Source organism: Tricharina praecox, assembly GCF_024521635.1.
Source record: "Tricharina praecox strain CBS 144465 chromosome Unknown BZA05scaffold_17, whole genome shotgun sequence".
NCBI classification, from domain to species: domain Eukaryota; kingdom Fungi; phylum Ascomycota; class Pezizomycetes; order Pezizales; family Pyronemataceae; genus Tricharina; species Tricharina praecox.
Window position 1 is genome coordinate 71,264 of NW_026250419.1, and position 16,424 is coordinate 87,687.

General features: G+C 53.4%; 5 protein-coding genes across 5 annotated transcripts; 2 read left to right on the forward strand and 3 right to left on the reverse strand.

Moving 5' to 3' along the window:
• Window positions 1–303: 303 nt before the first annotated feature.
• Window positions 304–3,262, reverse strand: BZA05DRAFT_401990 (ELMO/CED-12 family-domain-containing protein). The gene is made up of 6 exons (XM_051484056.1): window positions 3,082–3,262; window positions 2,719–2,934; window positions 1,946–2,626; window positions 1,439–1,884; window positions 1,146–1,390; window positions 304–1,089 (listed from the first exon to the last, which is right to left on the reverse strand). Exons 1-6 carry the CDS (start codon window positions 3,124–3,126, stop codon window positions 641–643), a joined length of 2,082 nt encoding a protein of 693 aa, XP_051338093.1. The 5' UTR covers window positions 3,127–3,262; the 3' UTR covers window positions 304–640.
• Window positions 3,263–6,902: 3,640 nt separating this feature from the next.
• BZA05DRAFT_430673 (uncharacterized protein) lies at window positions 6,903–9,224 on the reverse strand. Its single transcript, XM_051486165.1, has 2 exons — window positions 8,073–9,224; window positions 6,903–7,985 (listed from the first exon to the last, which is right to left on the reverse strand). The coding sequence occupies exons 1-2, from the start codon at window positions 8,735–8,737 to the stop codon at window positions 6,995–6,997; spliced, it is 1,656 nt and encodes a 551-aa protein (XP_051338094.1). The 5' UTR covers window positions 8,738–9,224; the 3' UTR covers window positions 6,903–6,994.
• A 112-nt stretch (window positions 9,225–9,336) lies between these two features.
• BZA05DRAFT_401993 (uncharacterized protein) lies at window positions 9,337–10,515 on the reverse strand. Its single transcript, XM_051484057.1, has one exon. It carries the CDS (start codon window positions 10,034–10,036, stop codon window positions 9,737–9,739), a length of 300 nt encoding a protein of 99 aa, XP_051338095.1. The 5' UTR covers window positions 10,037–10,515; the 3' UTR covers window positions 9,337–9,736.
• Window positions 10,516–11,504: 989 nt separating this feature from the next.
• Window positions 11,505–12,268, forward strand: BZA05DRAFT_80685 (uncharacterized protein). Its single transcript, XM_051488659.1, has one exon. It carries the CDS (start codon window positions 11,730–11,732, stop codon window positions 12,228–12,230), a length of 501 nt encoding a protein of 166 aa, XP_051338096.1. The 5' UTR covers window positions 11,505–11,729; the 3' UTR covers window positions 12,231–12,268.
• Window positions 12,269–12,304: 36 nt separating this feature from the next.
• Window positions 12,305–15,146, forward strand: BZA05DRAFT_454871 (uncharacterized protein; the record flags this gene model as incomplete). The annotated part of the gene is made up of 10 exons (XM_051487530.1): window positions 12,305–12,793; window positions 12,955–13,031; window positions 13,125–13,199; window positions 13,320–13,321; window positions 13,369–13,476; window positions 13,535–13,588; window positions 13,801–13,885; window positions 14,239–14,332; window positions 14,898–14,942; window positions 14,982–15,146. The coding sequence occupies exons 1-10, from the start codon at window positions 12,758–12,760 to the stop codon at window positions 15,144–15,146; spliced, it is 741 nt and encodes a 246-aa protein (XP_051338097.1). The 5' UTR covers window positions 12,305–12,757.
• Between the last annotated feature and the right edge of the window lie 1,278 nt (window positions 15,147–16,424).

A 16,424-nucleotide genomic window follows, 5' to 3' on the forward strand; every position in this document is an offset into this window, starting at 1 on the left:
TAATCGTCTGTTTCGATCGTCAAACGTGTCCATCCATTTTCTTCTTCTTCTTCTTCCGAAATTCTTTTCTCCTTTCGATGTTGTCAGTATTTGTGTGTTTTGATATTACCGAAACCGTGTTAATGTTGCGAGCTTTTTGTGGCTTTCATTCTTCTTCTAAATTGCTTTCTACCTATTGATATCATGTATTTGTAGAAATACCTACCTTACCTACCTAGGCCTCCCTTTGTCTGCTCTGTCTGTTTTCAATGAAGTCTGCAAGAGTGTGCTTGTAGTTACAGCTGGTTTTATTTGCCTCTGTTCTCACCGCACTGTTCATTATATGTGGATCCCAAAGTTACGATGCACATGCTTCATCAGAAAGAAGAAAAAAGAAGAAAAGAAAGAAAAAGATGTTTGTACTTCTACACTGTTTCCCTCGACACACGTTCCCCACCAAAGACCAGCCCCAACCAGACCAGACTAGCCAACCGATTCGAATCGCATTGTGGTATCTCTCTCACATAAAAGAAGGAAAAGGAAAAGGAATCGAAAGAAAGAAAGAGACTAAAGTTACAAGAAGTAATGCTCGAGAGCCGAGACTTCGGGGGCCGTGTTCAGTCGCGCACCCACCCACAACCCTCCAGGGCAACCGTACAATTCAAACAAACAGGTTATAGTAATAATCCTCATCGACGCTTCCTCTACTCGGTAACTCCGGCGGAGAGTTATGGTAGTCGTCGGTATAGCGCACATTCAGCAGACGGATCTTGAGGCCATAGTTCGTGACCATGTTCACGAGCTTCGAGGTTTCCGACGTGATGGGTTGTTGGTTCAGCAGCATCAGTAGGCCGTCTAGCCACTCTGATGCCGAAGAGTGCGTCTGTGGGTGCAGAGCTAGCAGGACCACTTCTTTGTTGGCGTTGGATTTGTTCGAGTTGCTGTTACTGTTGTTGGTGTTGGTAGGTGGATACCCGTGGATGGTGATTTTAGTGGAGGCCAGACGGCCGCCGCTGAGGGTTGGTGTGAGAGTCCCCGAGGAGGAGGAGGCGGAGGAGATCGAGGCGGGGACGACATTAGACACTACGCTAGAAACAGTGGAGAGGTCGACTGTCATCTGTTAGCTGTGGGTCCCTGCGATGAAGGCAGTAGAATGGAGGGCCTACTCTTTTGAGGAAGCTCCTCGAGCTTGGGTTCGTATGCGGTTTCGCGTTCGTAGTCGCAGTAATGGAGGTATCGCCGGTTGTGGGACAGACGGACATATCGCCAGGGTACCGAATGTATGTCTGTCTTTGACTCGCCGTTTCTTTGGGGTGCCGTTACAGGGAACCATGAGCCCTGAAGGAGACATCTTATCCGCTGTTCCTTGACGAACTGCATCGCCTCGGCCTTCAATTCTTCTCTTACATGCCTAAGCTTGGTCAGAATTGAATCGAGTGATGACATATGATGGACTTACGTGAGGTGATTCCCCCAGGCATTCTCGTACGTCTGCTCCAAAATCTCCATTTGGAGGTCTCTCAAACGTGCGCATTCCATCTCCAATATCTCGTCCTCGACGTCCTGTACATCTTTGGTCCTGTGCGCATGCCCTATAACGTGGTAGATCAACACTCGAACCAGTTCGGCAACTTTATCAAAGTCATCCGCCTCAGCCTGTGTTTCTTGCCAGAGTCTGAGAAACGACGAAAGTGCAGCGGTATGCAGCCGGGACCATTGCAGTAGGAGGGGGCGGAAGGCACGATCGTAGTTGGTGCGGGATTCGAGGACCTGGAACGTCTTCGGGTCGTCGATATCCGACTTGTCGACTTCGAACTGGTGGTACAGGAGAGCCGTGACCGTTAGACTCGCCCGGGCAACCGGACATCTCTGCGCCTGGGGCTTTGCATTTTGCTCCATGATGACCTTCCTCCTGTCAGTCCCGTCTCCGGCGTGGCTACGATCACGGGGGGGTAGTAGTTCGTACCTTCCTAAACCCGTCCTCATCCTTCCGGACAAAATCCGTCAGGTCCATCATTCCAAGAAATCCGGCCTCCCCAAACTCCCACGCCGGCGATTCCGTCTCGAAGCCCAACCTCCGCCACTTTTCGGGATTGTGCACACGCCTCTTCGAGCCAGTACTACTTCCTCCGTCCGATTTAGTTTCCGGAGCACTGGCAAGGTGGAGTCCCTTGAGTGCTATCCGGTGTTCCTTAATTTCCAGATCCACCTTCACATCCCTCCACCGCTTCAACAGGACTTTCGTCAGAGCCTGGAACTCCAGCAGAGGGTGCGCGAGATCCTGCAGCGCCGAACTCTGCATGAGCACGAACACCGCCTTGATGACGCCCAGATCCTGCAAGCGCTTGATAAACCTCGGCCACTCAGCATCGGTGTCATTCGTAATGGCATCCCTCATCAGCGAATTGATGAGCTGCAGCGAGTTCGCACACAGCGCGTGGTCGGCAGACGACAGTCTGCTCACCAACATCTCGAGGAACTGCGAGTGCGTCGTAATGGCCGGTTTCAACGCGCGGAACCCGAACGGTCCATTGTAGGAGCCGTGGCTCTGGTTCGACGTGTGCGGGTGCGATACGATCGCAACGAGGATCGACATGGCGCCTCGAAGGATATTGACGAGCGGGTGCGTGACGATGAGCTCCACCACCTATGATCACCCTCCCAGTGAGTGAGCGCTGGATCTCCACACACGCGTGCGCGGGGCTTGCGCGCCAGGCACATAGGCACGTAGGCACTCACCCGCGAGATCAGATCCGGCGTAACATAATCCCAGCCTTTGTCGAGCTCGAGGAGACGCGAGAAGGAGGTGAGCGCGTACGCCAGGGTGTTCCCGCTCGAGTACAGAGCCAGATGTCGCAGCTTCCCGAGGCCGCCCTGGGCAATGAAGATCTCGGCAAACGAGGGGTCGCCGATATTCGTCTGCAGCTTGAAGACTGCCATTTTCTTGACGGCATCCTGTAGTTTTTTGACCGTTCGTCACCGGAAGTTGTCAGTCGGTGAGCTTTCTTCGTTGCTTGCGAGCTGCGCCGCCAATTGATCCCACCAGGGATAGGGGGGGGGGGCAGGAATTAGAGTTCCCGTTCTCTTGCATCCAGGAAGTACCTCATCGTTCGAGAGCCGGTCTATGAGCTCGGTAATGTCGTCCATCACATACGGAGGGAGTCCGACTGGAATATCGGGTTTAAAAGAATGGATGGCGAGGTGTGTCTGTGTCTGTGTCTGTGTGGGCGCGTTTGGGAAAGTTACATGCGACAGACACCCACTACCAGGTACCTAGTACACTCTATGAAGAGTGGTGATGCACGCAGGCTAGGGCACAGCACAGGGGTGGGCCGTAGTTAGCGTGTGCTCAGGGACGCAAAGTCATGCAACTCGCGAAGACCCGGGCCCTTCGACGCGGTGGATGGCGCTTGTGATGGACAGCGGCGGCGGTTATCGCGACTATCGTCAACCTTGACAGCACGTGCTATCCTTCTCTGGGGCCAGATCGAAAGTTGGAGACAGCTGGCTGGTTCTTCGTGGGGGAACAGCATTGAAGCGTTCTACCGTAAAGCTAGAATCTTCATCACTGTGACCAGATAGGGACGGTTTAGATTTGAACTTTTGATACCGGCCCCAACCACCCGCTCTTCAGACGACCGTCTCTGACCAACCGGTTGGAGTGTAAATACCTAGGAAGTGACTCGCCATATACCTCCAGCAGCCCTTTGTGCAAACCCTTTCTTGGATTCCTTGGGAGCCCCAGCATAGCATTCGACCGCTTCCACCCGTGGCAAGCTTTGTTCAAATTCTCTGTTCATAAAACCATCGGAGTAAATGTTAGGACCGGTAAAGGGGCCCTTTTCACACCATTGCTGTCATAGCGCTTAGAGGGAGAACATCAATTTATTGTCGCAGGTGGCCTGTTCAGACTACCAGTAGGTATGGCGACCCTATCATCGCGCTTAATCTCAGTCGCCCATTCACCAGCCATCATCCATCATCCACGCGAGTGATGCCGAGTGTAGTAGACCGATTGAGCCAGCAAAGCTTGGAAGAAGCGACCAACTTCGTTGACCCAGCGATTCTCAGTGCTCACTCCCACTTTACCTTCTCGCATCATCCAAGCTTCCTCTGAGAATCCATTCGCCTCCCCAACCCCATTCACCCCTCATTCACCCCTCCACCACATACTGCCGCCGAGCAACAACAGCTTCACCACTCTTATTCCCATCATTCGCAAACACCAGTGGGCTACCTACACACTTCAGCATCAACCCTACTCTAGACACTTTTCCAAGTTCTCCACCTCCTCCAGATACCCCAACGAAGAACGCTTGGTCACTCGCTTTCCCACCCTTCAGCTCTACGTGGGTAGGCAGTTTCTCACTCGAATTACCAACCTTACTGAACTGTGTAGAGGGTTTTACCTAGGCACCGCCGAAATATCCCCCCAGTCCAGACGGGCCAAGCCAGTCCGTATGGGATAATAAACCGATATTCTCTCTCTGACAGTCTGACTCCGCCGGAATTTTCAGCGGCGAGACTACTTTTTCTGAAGCATCCAGGAGGGAGGCAGATCTATCCTTTCTTTTTATGGTTGAATCATCGTTGCATTCGACCTTATGAGATAATGGCAGTTACTTGTGTCCACCGGAAGCTCCAACGAGGACGGCCGGCCAGAACGACGAGTGATGGATCGTGCATGGGCCCCCACCTCCCCCACCTCCCCCCACCCCACCACTCACCGCTCTACTTTCTTCTGCTCGCCCCCCATCTGTATCTGATGCGGGTAGATACCGGTATCGAGGAGGGGCTTCACGATACGGCAGAGGGTACCCCCACACCCCACATCCCACGCCGCACGTCGGCCTCAAGCTTTCAAGCTTCAAGCCTTCAAACGAAAGGGACCGTGGTTATCCGCCGCTTCGGGAAGCACACCCTCGAAAAAAAAACAAGTTGGAATACCGGGCACCGAGATAAGACCCACCCAGGGTCTCAATCATCTACCGGTATGTACCTAGTGGGTTCTGCCTCGATCCTGGGTAGTAGGGTCCATGACTCTATGTACAAAGAAGCAAAGGGAAAGGAACTAAGAAGAAGATGAAACTGGACCATGGGCCACGGCTCCAGATAGGCAGATAGGCAGATAGGCAGATAGCACCCCCGCGCCGCCCGGGAACGGAAAAATTGCTGCCTATGTACAAAAACAAAAACAGAGGCACAAGGAAAGCTGTACCGTGGACCCTAACTAGATGGGCAGATGGGAAGATAGGCAGATAAGTAGCACCTCCGAAGATGTCGTCAGTCCGGGAACGGAAAATTACAGCCTATGTACGTAGAGTACATACAAAGCGGCGAAACACCGTCAGCTTGCAGACGTCTAGAAACCGCAAAGAAGAAAGAGGAGTGAAACAAGGGTATGTAGAATCTGAAGGAGCGGAAGCTAGAGATAGGTAGACAGATAGCGTTTCTTTACCGCGAGACAATCTATGTACATACTCCCGCAGCTCTATGTACTCTACCCTACCGGTAGTTAGTCCGCAATCCCACATGGCATTGGCAGCAATGGCCCATGGCAGCAATGGTCCATGGCAGCAATGGCCCATGGCAGCAACGGGGAAAGGAAAAAGAAAAACCCGAAACGTGGGACTACATCCACAACATGACTGGCTGGCTGATTCGCTGGCTGATTGACTGGCTGGCTGCATCCCCGCCTACATACATTTCCGACTACATGGGCATACTTCTTACGCAGCATTACTCCATCCTCATGCACAATGCACAATGCACAAGGCTGTCACCGACTGTCACCGAGATATGTACCGAGATAGATACTGAGATAGATAGCGATCCGCAACTGCCCTCCGCCATCCGCGCGGCGTGACGGCGTCGTCTGTTATGGATGGATGGATGGATGGGCAAGGAAGAAACACCATGTGCACTTATCCGTTCAGTGGCTGGCTGGCTGTTCTTGCCCGTGGAGCTGATATCTCAGCTATCAGCCTACATACTTCATGCCCACTCCGATGTTGATCCAACTCGTCTAGCCCAACTCCGCCAGCCCAGCCCAGCCCAGCCCAGCGGAAACATCTCGACACACACGGCATCACCATGCACCACACTACACTACAATGACTGCACCGAGCAAACGAATAGGTACCGTACAGATACCGTACAGATACCGTACAGATACCGTACATGTCGATGAATTGGTAATTTGACTTTGTCTTTTGTATCATACATTAATTACAATTGATCCCCCCCCCCCAATGCCCATCAGCCCCCCTTCCTTCCATTGCCATTTCCGTTTCCATTGCCATTGATCCCCCTCCCCCATTGATCCCCTCCCCCATTGATCCCCTCCCCCATTGATCCCCCTCCCCCATTGATCCCCCTCCCCCATTGATCCCCATCTCCAGTGCAAGAAACAGAACCCAGACCCCTCATACTCAATAAACACCATAGCGTAAAAACTAAAGGAAAAAAAAGAATAAACCCAACCCGCCCATTGATCCCACATATCCCATTTGAAGCAAGCAACGATGAAAAACGTTAAAGAAATCGGAAGAAAAGAAGAAAAAAAGAAGAAAAAAAGCACACACATAAACTCCCGCGTCCGCGTCCCATACACAAAGTTAGAAAGGAGAAAATGTAACGGAAAATCAGAAAGAAAAGGTAAAACAAAAACATCCCACCCGGTAACAGAAAATAGAGAAGAGGGAAAGGGAAAACATGTACAGTGCGTACCCGCCCCACCAACCTCCCAATATGTACGAATGCCAGCACCATCACCATGAAGAAAAGTTAGGAAAAGAAAAAAGAAAACAGGAAAAAAAACGGGCCTTCTTAATCCTTAATCGAATGCGTAACAATCAAAACCTGAGCACCACCCGAAACGAAAAGCGGGAAAAAAGAAAGAAAAAAAAGAAAGAAAAAAAAGAAAGAAAAAAAAGAAAGAAAAAAAATCAGGACCGCCCCCATTCCCCTAGAAGGGCCGAGAAATCTCAACCTTGTTCCCTGCCCGCCAGATTCCTTATCTTCGCCATCCCACATTCCAAAGAACATGGGCGATATCTCGGGCTGTGTTAACGGCATCAACGGCCCTTCCGAAAAGTCCGGTCTCCAGCTCATCGTCCTCCCAGGAATTGAAATTCGGTAACTGAAAGTCGTCGGTATTCGGAGTGTTTCCCGCTGGTAAACTGCCGCTGTTGCTGTTGCCGAACGACGGCAGTGAAAAGCCTCCTCCGTTGGGCTCCCAATCCAAACCAGCCATATCGTCATCGTCGTCCAGAGCGAATGACTTCTTTGCTGGGGCCGGTGTTGGGGTAGGGGCGGCGGCGGGGACCGCCGCTTTGAAGAACGAGTTCAACGACAGGAAGGAACCAGTCTTCTTCTTTGGCGGCTCCTCTTTGTATTTAAGTGTAGTCGAAGGAAGGTGCGCAATTGTCTGTGGCTCGCTGGATCCCCCCTTGTTGCTATCCTTGCTTCCCTTGCGAGCCATCATCACGATCCCGTCGTCGGACGAACTATCATCCGCGTCGTACCTCCTCCCGTACATGTAGTCGTCGTAATCATCGTCGTCATCGTCCGTCTCCACGGCTATGCATTGCTGGACCTGGTCGTTGAAGTGAATATGTTTCTTGGCCGAGGGCGATTGGCAGCCGGTCGAAACGGCCGATGTGATATCGCTGGGGGCGGCGGGACTGATTCGCGAACCGTACGAAGAACCGAAATCCGAATTCGCGCGGCTCACAAGTGTCGGGGGGTAAAGCCGGTTGGACTGTTGCGAAGCGATGGCCGCCGTCGCCTGCTTGAGCAGGCTCGACGTCGACCGCGACTTCTGAAGCATGATCTCCGACATACTCCGCTTCTTCAGGATCGGTTTCGTCTTGTAGAAGGAATCGTTACGTGGCAGTTTTGCTTCCGCGGGTGACGCAGCTGGTGATGGAGGGACATGTGCCGTGAGAGTTTCCGCACCCACAGACAGCGGTCCGTAGAGCCAAGTAACATCGCAATCCTTCAACCTGGGAGATTGTCAGTTAAAACTCTCTACACACTGCGGCGGCGGCGGCGGTGACGGCGCAGCCACCCACACAGTCGAGACAACTAACCAGTTCAACTTGTCTGCGGAGACAGTCTTCAGCCTGTACTTCTTCTTCCCCCATGTTCGCCACGACGCATTCTCCAGTCGTGCCGAATTGCTGTGGACGTTCCTCTTGCGCACCATGTACCGCCAAGATGCCCAGATATCCTCCTCCCTCCAGTCATGAGACAGATAGTCAACGTGCCGTGATGGCTCTGTCCTCACACACGTGTCGTCCGCAGGCCTCGGCCGTGGCATCTGGTCATCCGAATCTGGGGTCTGCTGCTGCTGTGACTGCGGCTCTAGGGTCTCAATCTCCTCTTCGGATGAGGATTGCTGGGGTTCCGGTGATGGCGACGGTGATGGCAGGGCGGTACCGAAGTTGTACACGGGGAAGAACATTGGGTCCTCCTGTTCCGAGGAATCCAGACATATGCTGCTGGCGACGGACGACGAGGACGACGAGTGTCTCGAGTACGCAATGCTCGACAGTTCCGGCGACGAGATGGACGACGGAGGAGGCGAAAGCTGGCGAGTAACCGAAAAAGCCTTGAAGGAGTCGTCTGGCTGCGAACGCGGAATCGTGGTCTCATCGTATGGTGGTGTATACGACTGCTGTGGGGAGCGACATCTCGGCGACGAAGAACGATAGTAACTGTCCAGCTGGGCCGGCACCGTAAGAACTTCAGTCATGGTCGCGAACTATTGTCGCGAACACGGGGGCACTGAGGTTGGTGGGGTGGGGAGGTGGGGAGTAGTGGGTGGTATCGACAGGTCCGTGGGTGGGCAGTGGGAGGGAGCGAGCGAGTGGTGAGTGAAAGTTGGCAAGTTCGAGTTGACGCACTAAGGGGTAGTCGTAGTCGTATTCGATATGGTTGGATAGGACGGTTAGACGTTTTTGGGATGAGAGGCGGTGAGAGAACGGAGCAACGAGACGACAGTTGCGATGTGTGCAGGAACAGGAAGCGAAGAGCCGACTCAAAGAAAGCTTTTCCGGAGGAGGAGCGAGACTGAGGATAATTAACTGTCGGGAAGGTTGGAGACTGGTTTGAGAGTTTGGGGATTTTTTCTTGGGAGGTGTGGAAGCGATGGGCACTAGATTACGATTAATATTAATATTTTAGAGCAGGACGACGACGGGAATATGTAGAGTGAGGTTATGGGTAATATTTGGGGGGGGGGGCGGGCGGAAGAGCGTGTGTGGGTGAGAGACGAGCAGGAAGGGGAGTCGGACATGGATCGGATGGATACGTACATAAGAGTACCGCAAGTGTGTGCCCCCCCTACATGCTCACAGGTTGCCAGGGGGGTCTCAAACAAAAAGGCGAGTGGAAGATGGAGAAGGAGAAGGGGGTTCTCAAAAGTACACTGGCGGAGATATCTAAACGACGTTACATACCAGCGGGGGGAGGGAAGTGTCGCGGGCGGCGCAGCGGCGCTAGCAGACGTCCAGGGCGGCCGGCCGGCTAACGAGACTTTCTTCTTCTATGTACTCTACCCATACTCTAGTTATACTCCAGAGGACATAACTGTACTTCTCCACAAACTCCTCCACAGAATGGCCACCGCTACAACCTACCACTAGAGTACCATATAGTACTTCTAGGCACTGCTGCTAGACACTGCCACTGCTGCTGGTGCTGCTCCTCCACGTACGCACGTATCTAGATTCGTAGCGGGGTCTTTTGCATGCTAGGCAAGTAAGTGACGGTGGAAAGCTGCCAGCTGCGAGCTGCGAGCTTCTTCCACGACGGCGGTGGTTAACTCCTCCAGGCCCGCCAGAGAAGCTAGAGTACGCGGACGGTGCCAGACGCAGAAGGCAGATACCGACGTCGTATGTAGGTAAGCATGAATGTATGTGTGAAGAGTATCCATGGCGGAGGAGAAGGAAAGAAAGAAAGAAAGGAAAAAGAAAGAAAAAGGTTCAAGGCCTGCAGGTTGCAGGTTGCATGCTTCCAACGGCATGGCGAAGTATGAGGTAGTCGGGCCCATGTAGAGTTGTACTTCTACTAGTATCTAGAGTACATACTCTACACACCTGTCTCTCCCTCCAGGCACGACGTCGGGCTCGAGACGAAGCAAATAAAACACATCGTTGCCGCACTACACACTTACCTAAGGCACTTTGGTATGCACAGAGTGCATACATACAGCAAGCACAGCACAGCACATCACAGACCCCACAGCCGGAGCGTTTATGTGGTTTGGTTTGGTATGGGTTTAGCTGGTCTGGTTGGTTGGTTGGTTGGTATAGTTTGGTTGGTATAGTTTGGTTGGTCGGTGATGATCGCCATGCGGATGCTGGCCCCAGACAGACACAATTTGTGTTCGACGCAACAGGTGTGGAGAATAGTACCGTACCTGCTTATTCGCGCCCGATCCAGCAAGTACATACATGGAGTACGCTCACCAACACATCATGTACATCGTACATAGGCGGTGGATGTATGTACTTTACTGTGATACGGTGGTCTTCGGGATACATAGAGTACCTGTATCGTAGGTACCGTGCTTCTCGCAGTCTCTTGCGTGCCTGCTCGTCAGTCCGTCCGCCTGCCATGTATGGAGATTAGGTATGATACCTCGAGTCGACCGCAGACGTTGGCACTGCCAGAGCGACTAGGCAGATACCGTGGCCACAGAGTACCAGTACATGGTGATTACCGCCGCCGCCCCCAAGTACCCAGAGTACCCAGAGCGGAAAGCAGCCACTTGGTCAATCAAGGATCAGCTCGCTCGCTCGCTCACTGGGGAAGGAAGGGAAGGAAAGGATCCAGGGCTTGCCGCTTGCCACGATCCAGATTCCAGAACGCCGCCGCCGAAAATTCAAGTCGGTCCCTCCCTCATGTACCTAGGGTGGTGATCCAGAAAGCAAAGTCCACGGGTGTGTTCTCCCTAGTAGGGATCCCGTCTGACTGTTGACATGAAGCCGGTTGCGAGTTGTATGCAGGTGCCGGTAACTATCCTGCTCGGAAGCAAGTGGGTGCTTCATATGTATGACTTGGGTAGAGCCGATTGAGTACTCTAGATACCTGGTTGTCGATGGTCCTAGCCGTGCAACTGCCACTGCCAGCGGTCTGGTTTGTCTATCTCCGCCTCCGCCACCGCGCCGCCGCGAGCGAGTGAGCGAGATACGCGCCTTCCCCCCCTCCCCTCCCCTCCCCTCCCATGATATGCCATGCCAGGCCAGCGACTTCACCGACTCCACCCGAGAAGCGAGGGATGGAAGGACGGAGGACGGAGGGGAGGGGAGGGGAGGGAGGCAAAAGAGAAGGAAGAAAGGGAAGGAAAGAAAAGAAAAGGAAGAAAGAAACAACGGCTTTACCAGGGTGCTCGGAGGGACAGAAACCGGCCGCAAAGAAAGAAGGAGGGAAGGAGGGAAGGGGAAGGAGGGAAGAAAAGCCAAAACCAAAGCCAAAACATGTGTTTTTTTTTTCGGTGACCGCAGCTTTGCTTAACTCCTCTACGGTACCTACTCTACCTCGTAGGATGGAAGTTGAGTAGAATACGTAGTCGATGGCAGCGTCACCATGGAAGAGCAGTTTTTCTTCGCACATCCACCACACGGACGCAAACACCATCCACAGATCCATCCATCCATCCGTCCATTTAACTGCCCGTCCATCCACCCGCCCGCATCTCTCGTGTGCAGTATGCAATGCACGTAACTACATAACCACTCTACATGAGTTTCTATCCAGCCATGCCCACGGTGCACGGAGGGGAGAATCGGGAGGTGACAATCGGGAGTCTACTCTACGTCTTCATCTTCGTCTGTGCGGCGGCGGCGGCGGCGGCGGGGGAGCGGTCGACGGTCGTGATTCGTGAACGAATCGCACGCACAGAGAGACGTACACACACACATACACACGCACACACCGGTTGCGGCACCACCCCCATTCGTCCGGATCCGAGGAGGAGGAATTCTCCTCTCCATCTTGGATGTTTTTTTCCTTCCTTTTTCCTTCTTGAATCTTTTCTTTTTTCTTCGCGTTTGCGAGCTGCTGCGTCTCCGGCGCTCGTTCGCGAGCTCGCTGGAATCGAGATCGAAACGAAACAAACTGGACTACGAGAACGGGAACGGGAGAAGGAAAAAGACAAGAAAAGAAAGAAAACTCCGTCCCTCGAACTGCCGGGGAATATCGGGGTCGAGTTGTGTTCATGTGGTGTGCACTGGGTGCTCTAACCAAGTAACCAAGGACCTAACCAAGCAACCAAGCAGCAAGTACTACGGCACTCCACATGCCTTTCCGCATCCTTTCCCTTCCTCCTCCCGAAACGATGGGTCTCTTGATGGCCACATATTACGGCCGCGCCGGGGGCAAGCAGGCAGGCAAGCAAGCAGGCATGAAGAACGAGCGAGTCGCGAGGGGGGTGCCGTTGCATTCGCAAGCGATTTTCCGGAGGCGCGGATTACCCACACCCTCTGATACATACATATCCCTATATTGATAGTCGGACAGGGTCCTTCGTTCATTCCTTCCTTCGTTCGCTGGTTCGTTCGCTGGTTCGCTGCTTGGTTCCAGGAGAAATAAACAAGAAGAAGCTTGGCCGTGGTGGTGGTGGTTGTCCGCGTCTCCATTCCAGTGTCCACCCACCGATCATCAATATCCATCTATATATCAGGCACGTTGACGTCGAGGCTTCGACATCGACTGCAGCCAGCCAGCCCTGTGAGTGCTTCAACAACATATCTGTAACTGCATACTCGCCATGACTTCATCCGTGCTCTACATGGGCGGAGAGTATGTAAGTTCTGGTACATACAGCGCCGACCCGTTGGGACTCGGGGGAATAGCGAGAGCACAGACGTCGTTGCTGTATATTCCCCAACTAACCACATATCTCCCCCGGACTTTTCGCTCTACGGCACTCCACGTACCTAAGCAGCTACTAGTATAAAATAGTAGACACCGAACACCACCGCGCCCTGCCTTACCCTGTCCTGGACCGACTGTGGAGTGCGGAGTGCGGAGATTCCGGGGGTGTAGGCGTGTGTTCTGGCCTCGTGGTGGTGGGGGAGACGGAGGTTTCTGTTTTGCTGTGATCGGGGTACCGGTGGTACTCTACTCGTTGTTAGGTCTGGGGTAAGTAGAGTAGACCTTCTCCACGCTTTTGGCGTGGAAGCCGCCCAATCACAAGACGAGGCCACGACGTATGTGTTTCCCAACAAAAAAAAGATCATCCACCCCCAGCCTCCAGCCCAGCCTCATGATCTCCGAGATGGCATAGGGGAGATCTGATGCTCTGTGCTACATATATGATGGTTACATAGAGGTAGGTAAGGGGGATGATAGAGGTATGAAGTATGAAGCATGGAATAGGTACGAGAGAGAGAGAGAGCCGCAGTGTCCTCCGCGTCATAAATTCCCAACGAAAGGAGGCAAGCAAAGTCGGGATTCGCAGCCGTCGATGTCTGTCTGTGTGCGTACGTAAGTACGAGTACGAGTACGGGGGAGGGAAACTGGTTATGTATATATACGATAGTAGTGTTGTGCCACCGTTGCGGGGGCGGGGGCGGGGCGGCGAAGTGCGGGGATGTGTGTGTGTAGAGTACAGCACGCGGGGATGACGATCGGGTGCGGGTGCGGGCGGCGGGGTTCGGGGTTCGGGGTTCGGCTCGGCAACGAAAACCGCGCGGTATGCACTCGTGCAGAGCTTTCACAATCGCTTGGTGGCTTGGAATAGGTATACAGCTTGGAGTAGCTTGGAATACGTACCGCTTGGAGTAAAATTGTATTCCGCCAGTCTCACAGGCTGCAAGTTGCAAGTTGCAATTCTTGTTCCGCTCAGGCTCGTTGCGGGTGCGCATCCTCCAGACTCCAAAGTTGCCTACCTAAGGTAAGAGGTACATACATCAGTAACACTTCCGACCCCATGGGCCATGGGCCATGGAAGAGATACCCATATCTGTATCTGTATCTGTATCTGCTTTCCTCGGCTGCTCCCTCCCCCTCCTGTCGTGCCGTGCAGTGCAGTGTCTGCAACCGATAAAAACTCTATCCATATCCATACCCTTATCTCGCACACATCACACACAACGAAAGCTAATTGAGCTTGGGCTCGAACTTCGATAAATGGTATACGGTACCGGTACCGGTACCTAGGCGGTTGTATGCAGTAACCACCGACAGCATGCACGCTCCTCCCCCTCCCACAACCCCTCCCCCTCCCCCCTCACTACGACTATCCAGATCTACCGATGCTGATACTGATGCTGATGGCGGCTTTGTGGTTCGTATCCTTCATACCATAGCACTGCTCATCAATCCCTTTCTCCAGCTCCGTGTAAGTACCACCATACGGCAGACTCCAGAGTAGCCTCCAGAGTATCCTCCAGCATCCGGCCCCAGACTCCCAGCACGATATGTACTATGTAGCGGGCGGATGGAGATTGCGGATCGAAGCTTAGCGGCTTGCGGCTATGTACTCTCATATATGCAGACATCTTTTTTTCCTTCTTCTTTTGGGAGGTGGGGGTGTCACCGTGCCAGCCCTGTCGACTCTCGAGGCGAGGCAATGGCTAGGCTGGGCTAGGATATGTTACTGTGCATAACTTCGGCGGCCATGTGTAAGTCTACCCTTCCGCTTTCCGCTGTCATCCCATGTTTGAAGGATATACTTGGGTGCCTATCATAATAGGTAGTGGGTATGGTAGTCCCCCACAGCAGTCATCTCGGCAATCCCGTTTGAACGGCTGGCCAAGTAGGCAGCCTCTTCGGAGCAGCAGCAGTGACTTACGGCCCTATGGTACCTATGGCGGGCTGGAGCCGAACGTTCAATTCCACGAGGCCAAACAGCGATTGAGCAATCTATTAGCACCGGGCCGTTCGGATCCGTCGTGGGAAAACAGCGGTTGCACGATGTGGGGAAGAAGCAGAAGACGAGAACGGTGTGGGTAGGTAGTATGTATAGTGAAACCTTTTACGCTCGACAGCCGCCGACTGTAACTCGGCAACTTGTAAGGCGGCGATATGTATCCAGCCCCAGAATCCAGAATCCAGAATCCAGAATCCAGAATCCAGAATCCAGAATCCAGAATCCAGAGATCTATTGGCACGCTTACGGCAACTGGCTCCAACCTCCACGGGGTAACTACTAGTACTATGATAGAGCGCATCTCGCTCGGGAGACCGTCGATTGACGGCCCTTTGCGGATATCTACCCAGTCGACAGTCGATCACACGCCATCACTTGCCGTCGGGTCATTCCGGAGCTCGCCTGTACTGCGTGCTATGTATGATCGACCACAACCCCGAATGAACGCGGGCCTAACTTCTAGTACTCTCCATACCCGCGGCAGATCCGACGACGCAAGGGAAGATGACGCCGTGACGGAAGCGGAAGTACTCTACCCTATGGCCATGCGCTGCACGCTGCTGCTGCAGAGATGTCGACAGCCCCCATGCTTATGTGTGTAGATACGAAACGAAACTTTCAAAACCTCCACCATGAATGCATGCTGTGAGGATCGCCCCCTCCTTCTGCGAGGTGTATGTAGAATGGCACCTAGAGTACCTAGAGTAAGGACCTACTCAGGCGAGGAGAAGCTTGGTTAACGGTGAATTCCATACGCCTCCCATACAGCATATGGATCTTCCCATCGACTTAACGCCAACCAGCAAACGACTCCCATCCCATCCCATCCCATCCCATCCCATCCCGTCCCATCCCGTCCGTCCTCCCGTCCGCCCGTCCGTCCATCCGTGGCAAGGCAGGAAGAACCAGAGGACGTCAGAGCTTTTAATATAATCTTCACCCCACTGTCCACTGTCCACTGTCCACTGTCCACTGTCCACTGTCCAGCCCGGCATCGGCCCCGCCGATGCTGTGCCCTCCTAAAGTCTCCGACTCTCCGATCTCGTGCTCGTGTCCCGCAGCTCGACTTCGAGAGATAGATTCGGTGATGGGAACACTCGCCAGGAGCTCGGTGGGCCGGTGCACACATCTATGGTAGGTATGCAGCGCATAGGAAGTGGGTGGGTTGGGTGCTATATCTTGAGTTCCTAGGCGAGGGCTCTGTATATGGTAGAGTATTACTGCTGGTAGTGACAGCTCGGATATTGGCCATAGGATGTATGTAGAGCAGGTATTTCAACACCGACTCCATCACATGCTACGTCGTACGAACCGACACGGCTCCCCCGAGTCTCCCCACGACTCCCCCGAGTCTTACCACTCCCCACTCCCCAGTGCCCAGTCCCCAATGCCCACAGCTTTAATATCCTATATATTCCTTGCTTATCGAATGCCAATGCCCAATGCCAATGCCCAATGCCAATGCCCAATGCCAATGCCCAATACCAATGTGCCGGCTGAGAAGGAAAACCCTACAGGCGAGGGGTGTGGGGCCATGGAAACTTGGAAGAGAACTTAGGGA

What these genes read in the sequence shown, in the direction of transcription:
- BZA05DRAFT_401990 (XM_051484056.1), bottom strand. Translation starts at nt 3,126, where the DNA reads ATGGACGACATTACCGAGCTCATAGACCGGCTCTCGAACGATGAG. An exon ending in CGCCGGATCTGATCTCGCGG is followed by an intron (nt 2,627 to 2,718) that starts GTGAGTGCCTAC and finishes GGGTGATCATAG; the next exon opens with GTGGTGGAGCTCATCGTCAC. An exon ending in GCCTGGGGGAATCACCTCAC is followed by an intron (nt 1,391 to 1,438) that starts GTAAGTCCATCA and finishes GACCAAGCTTAG; the next exon opens with GCATGTAAGAGAAGAATTGA.
- BZA05DRAFT_430673 (XM_051486165.1), bottom strand. Translation starts at nt 8,737, where the DNA reads ATGACTGAAGTTCTTACGGTGCCGGCCCAGCTGGACAGTTACTATCGT. An exon ending in TCCGCAGACAAGTTGAACTG is followed by an intron (nt 7,986 to 8,072) that starts GTTAGTTGTCTC and finishes ACAATCTCCCAG; the next exon opens with GTTGAAGGATTGCGATGTTA.
- BZA05DRAFT_401993 (XM_051484057.1), bottom strand. Translation starts at nt 10,036, where the DNA reads ATGGGCCCGACTACCTCATACTTCGCCATGCCGTTGGAAGCATGCAAC.
- BZA05DRAFT_80685 (XM_051488659.1), top strand. Translation starts at nt 11,730, where the DNA reads ATGAGTTTCTATCCAGCCATGCCCACGGTGCACGGAGGGGAGAATCGG.